The sequence below is a fragment of the Solanum dulcamara genome, chromosome 8 (genome assembly GCF_947179165.1).
Source record: "Solanum dulcamara chromosome 8, daSolDulc1.2, whole genome shotgun sequence".
Taxonomy (NCBI): domain Eukaryota; kingdom Viridiplantae; phylum Streptophyta; class Magnoliopsida; order Solanales; family Solanaceae; genus Solanum; species Solanum dulcamara.
In genome coordinates this window covers 2,629,835-2,635,246 of record NC_077244.1, presented here as the reverse complement: position 1 = coordinate 2,635,246, position 5,412 = coordinate 2,629,835, and the positions used below count along the sequence as shown (strand labels likewise).

Genomic DNA, 5,412 nt, shown 5'->3' with positions numbered 1-5,412 from the left:
TTTATAGTTGTTGCTATCGCCTTTGATTATCGCAGTACTTTGCTATAGTTATTGTTCTTGTCTTGTAAATTTTGCATTGCATTTTATTTTTATTTTTTATTTATTTATTCATTATGCTATATATATATTTTTTTTATTTATTTATTTTTATTTATTTTTTTCCCTCTCGTACTTGGAACTGTGACTTTTAAGGTGAGGGTCTTTCGGAAACAACCTCTCTACCTCAATGAGGTAGTGGTAAGGTCTGAGTACATTCTAATCTCCCTAGACCCCACTTGTGGGATTTCACTGGGTATGTTGTTGTTGTTGTTAAAAGTACAAATATATATATAAAACAATTTAGTGAAATTTGATTCTATTGTATTTTGTTTTTTGTTAAAATTTCAATCTAGTTGAAGCTCATCTTTAACTTTTCTTATTGCATCTAAAAGTTTAGGCATCGTCTTTTGGAACTTCACCATAATATTTTGAAGAGTTCCAGATGTGATAAGTGTTTCTTTATGCATAACAGGTTTCAAAGATATTGTATCATCTTCAACATTGTTTTTTTCAATGATATCCACAATTTCTTCTAAGCTTTGGATCTCTGAATATGTATAATTTTCATCTGGATGATTCAACAGGTTATTGACATCTATTTTATTGCGATGACTTCATGTTCAAGAATGACATTTTACAAGTGGGTTCATTAAAAAAATTACATTTTCTCTTATGAATTTTCAATTTCGTCTCCGTGTCTTGTATATCAAAATTAATCTTAAGTGAACATCAAAATACTCTTTCAATTAATAAACATTAATGTATTAATTAAATAATACATTTATAAAATAATAATATTTCATTATCCAACCTATATTAATTTAGTAAAATTTTACTCATATTAATCATTATTTTAAAAAAAATTGTAATAACTAAGATTGAACAAAGGGAGCATGCCGTTCCTTTTGGGATCAACTAAAAAAACATAATAGAAATTACAACAAAAAAGTAATAACTTACAAGAATTATTCACTTTTTTCGTTGGCCAATATTCTAAAAATTTCCCAAAAAGCACAAAGTCTATATTAGCCATTAGGGCAACATTGGCACATCCATTAGCCATTGAAGATGAAGAGAATTTCTCTGCGAAATGGCAATGCTATTCCCTTTATCTCTTTCTTCCCTAATTCACATTCTGCTTCTGCAATTTCAGGAAAGGGTAAAGTTGGATTAAACAGCAAAGTTGAAGATGCCGAGGAAGTAATGAAACACATGGTCGAAAAGGGTGTAGAGCCTAATATAATCACCTACAATGCGATAATGGATGGGTATTATTTGTGTGGTCAAGTGGATAGTGCGAGGAGAATTTTTGATACCGTGATAGATAAGGGCATTGAGCCTGACATTTTTAGCCATAACATACTAATAAACGGATACTGTAAGAAAAAGAAAGTGGATGAGGCCATGCAATTGTTTTGTGAAATTTCTCAAAAGGGATCAAAACCTGATATTGTTACCTACAATACTATCCTGAAAGGTCTTGAAGTTGGAAGAACTGGTGAAGCAAAACAAATTTACGTTGAGATGCTATCTGCTGGGACCAAGCCGAATATATACACTCATACCATTTTGCTCAATGGTTATTTTAAGTGCAGACTTGTTGAAGAAGCTATGTCACTCTTTAATATGTTAGAAAGAAGTAGAGAATATACTGTTATTGCATTTTATAGTGTTGTCATTAACGGATTGTGCAAAAATGGTAAACTCAACGAAGCGCGTGCTGTTTTCAAGAAGCTTTCTTTTATTGGATTGCTCCCAGATGTGAGAACATACACCGTAATGATAAATGGATTTTGTCTTGAAGGGTTTTTTGATGATGCTAAAGATATTCTAAGAAAAATGAAAGACAGTGGTTGTGCTCCAAACAATGTCACTTATAATGTTATTTTGCAAGGATTTCTCAGGTGCAACAAAATTAGTGAAATGACATCTTTTATGAAGGAAATGGCTGGAAGGGGTTTCTCATCTGATGCAACTACAGCTGAGTTTTTGGCAAAAATTGTAAGGGAGAATCCTTCTGTCCTTGACATGATATCAGAGCTTCACTTGAAAAATAAGAATTGAATATCTCTTTTGTTTGGTTCATTCGGCTACGCTATCACTGCAGGGGCGGACCTACATGCAGCCTACGTCGAAAAATTACACCGTATGTATAGAATCAATTTGTTGGTTTATGAGTATATATTTAATAATGAACCCCCTGAACACAAGCCAAAGACTTGGTCCAGCGGTAAAGGGGTTCACGAAATTGCAAATTCTGGAGCTAAGTCTGCGGGTTCGAGCCCGGTAGCAACATTTTTTTTTTCATATTTTAGTTTCAGCCAATTTTAATTTTTATTTGCTTAATAAATGAAACGTCCAACCCCAATATTGTAATATTAAACTATATTATATGTGTTTAATTATTTTACATTAATATTTTAGAGCACAACATAAAATGAATTACACTTTACAATAAAAATTTTTCTATTTTTATAAAATTAAGTAAAAGTTATAACTTTTTTTAAGTTTTCATATTTAAAATTTTAAAAAAATTTCTCTCATACTCATTTTAAGTCAAACATTTAATTTTTATTTGATTAAGGAATAATATGATTATAAGTAAGATTAAATAAATAGGATTGGATTTTGGAAGTATTCTCTTATCCTTCTACTACAGATTAGTGACCACAACTTAAGAAAAAATATGCCTTTAACGTACAAATCAAGAATTAAGAAAATCCTCATTATTAAACTTTCATTTAATTATTTCTCTTATTTTAATATATTTTTTTGGATAGTATAATCTTTTGTGTTCCTTATTTAGTTTCAAAAATTGAATAATGTATTTATACAACAATGACGGCGACAGAACCCATAATTAAAATTTTAAAAATACATTTTCTCATATTGATTTTAATATTATGTCAAACGCGTACTTTCTCTATTTTATTGTTAGTGTTGAGCTAAAGTTGAATTTTATCTAGTTGCTTATATTTGATCCGACCCGTTCATATATGACCCGATCCGATCTGCTTATTTGTGGATACTATTAGCGTGTTTACTTATTTTTTTGAATCCCCTCGATGAAAATCCTGGTTCCGCCACTGTATCACTGTGATACAGTTTCCTTTTTATCCCTGCAAAAGAAATGACACCCAATGCATTTGCCAAATGTGATGGCAATTAGAACATCGCTTGAGCTTTCCAGACATCAGTTTTGATTTGAGAAAAAAATGGTGACCATACAGATTTTCTTAAAAAAGAAATAATGGTAAGTTCCCTTTTTGTACACATTATAAGTCTAGTAATATCATTTTCAGTGCTATTTGGTATCTTCAGAAACATCAAAATATTCATGTTTCTGAGTAAACATCAAACTGAGATAGTTTGGAAATGTGAAGAGGAGAGACACAAATGCCCCAGTGCGGAGGTGTGAGAGGTTGGCCATGGATGGTTACAGAAGAGGTAGGGGTAGGCCGAAGAAGTATTGGGGAGAGGTGATTAGACAGGACATTGCACAGTTACAGCTTACCGAAGACATGACCTTTGATAGGAGGGTGTGGAGGACCCACATTAGGGTAGAAGGCTAGTACATAGTCTCGTTATTCTTCCATATTCGTAGGCGCATTAGCGCATTACAACTTCATGCGCTATGATTTCTGTTATTTCTGTTATTATTTATTACTTTCTATACTTTGATTACTCTATTTTATTTGTGACGCTTTCGTTATTTATTTATTTGTTATTTGTTATTTGTATTTATTTATTTGTATTTATTTGTTATCTATTCGTTATTTGTTTTTGTTTTTCCCATATCGCTTTTAATTTCCTATACTTATCTAACATCTTTTTATGCGTTTATGCTTTTACTGAGCCGAGGGTCCTACTTTAGTAGGAGTAAGGTCTGTGTACATTTTACCCTTCCCAGACCCACGTTGTGGTATTTCACTGGGTTGTTGTTGTTGTTGTTGTTGAGAAAACCCTCCCAAAGAAAAAAAATATTTGTTATATTTTCTTTTGCCGATTTCACCAGCATTGCTTGTAATTGTCTTTCATCTTTCTAGGTTTACCCTTTTTAATGATTTTCACATTATTTAGTGTATGTTAATTTATCTGCAGGTTGATGCAGGGCAAGTTGCTAGTTTTGCACTGAGTTACAACAAGCTTTGTTTATGTTATTATTTTTTCCGAGAATCTAACTTGATTTCTTGCTGGCTAGTGTTGGTCTTGACACTTTTACTATGTGCATTTCCAGTAGTTTTGCAGTTTCCTGTTGGCTTGGAAATCTCTTTTCCTAGTTTCTAACTTGGTGGTTTGATCTTGTGTAACTTTACTATTTGCTACAACTGTGCACAATCTAGTGAAAAATGAAAGCTCCAAAGTTAAGGCAGATAATTGGTGGTCTTTTGTAGAGAATCATATATTTTTTGAAACTTGTAGTGAATCATATCTCTGCGTGTGTTTCTATGGAATGACTAAAGTGCTGGTATAAATGGGATCAAGAAGATGCAGGTTAGATAGTTGGGGTATTTTTTGTAGTGAATCATATCTTTTTTAATGGTTTTCACATTTTTAACGTTTGTATTGTGTTTGCACTCTTCTTTATCTTGGAAATCAGATATTACTGCTCTCTTAATATGAAAAATAAGATGAGTTTCTTTATGTGTAAACATTCCAAGTCTAGGAGATACTGTTGACCCTCACCCTCTCTTTACTTTAATATGATAGTAGCTTTTAATGTTAGGGAACTGAATTAGCGGTAACAAATGGGCAAGTTGGGTCAAAATAATTATTGGGTCAAAGTTTGCTTGGGTCAAACAAGGAGTAATAACCCAACTCGCCCACATAACCCAACCTCTCCTCTCTATTCACCCTCTGTTTGCTTTGTCCTTCATTTAACAACTTAATATTCTGTAATTAAACAGAGTGTGGAGGAATAATTAATGACACCACAGCATGAATCAGTGGAGCCTCACTTTTCTACCACAAAGCCTAAAAGGATTAGAGATTATTAGTTTTAGTTTAGTTAGCTAATCAAAATTTCTCATCGGAACAATACTCGGTTCACTTTATATTACTTCCTTCTTTTCATGTTGTTCAACACTATTTTTTATTAACCCGTCTAGATAATAATAACATTCTTATAATTTCTTAATTAAAAGCTTTTATATCCACACAAATATTACGACATGTTTATGGCACAAGTTTCAAAAAAAATTCTTTTCCCTCTCGTTTGATTTAGGAGGATGCCCAAGTGATATATGCGTGGGGGCCAACTAGAGCGTTAGCTATAGGTTTGGGTGAAATCAAGAGCTTTTGTGTAGACCTTGTATTTGTATTAGAAAAATCATTGTATTCACATTTAATTGCGACCCCAGTAAGTAAGATGAG

The 5,412-nt window shown here is 32.3% G+C and overlaps 1 protein-coding gene across 1 annotated transcript; it reads left to right on the top strand.

The window, feature by feature from the left end:
- The first annotated feature begins 1,107 nt into the window (after positions 1 to 1,107).
- LOC129898897 (pentatricopeptide repeat-containing protein At3g22470, mitochondrial-like) lies at positions 1,108 to 2,103 on the top strand. Its single transcript, XM_055973612.1, has one exon. It carries the CDS (start codon positions 1,108 to 1,110, stop codon positions 2,101 to 2,103), a length of 996 nt encoding a protein of 331 aa, XP_055829587.1.
- Positions 2,104 to 5,412: the final 3,309 nt, after the last annotated feature.

What these genes read in the sequence shown, in the direction of transcription:
- LOC129898897 (XM_055973612.1), top strand. Translation starts at nt 1,108, where the DNA reads ATGAAGAGAATTTCTCTGCGAAATGGCAATGCTATTCCCTTTATCTCT.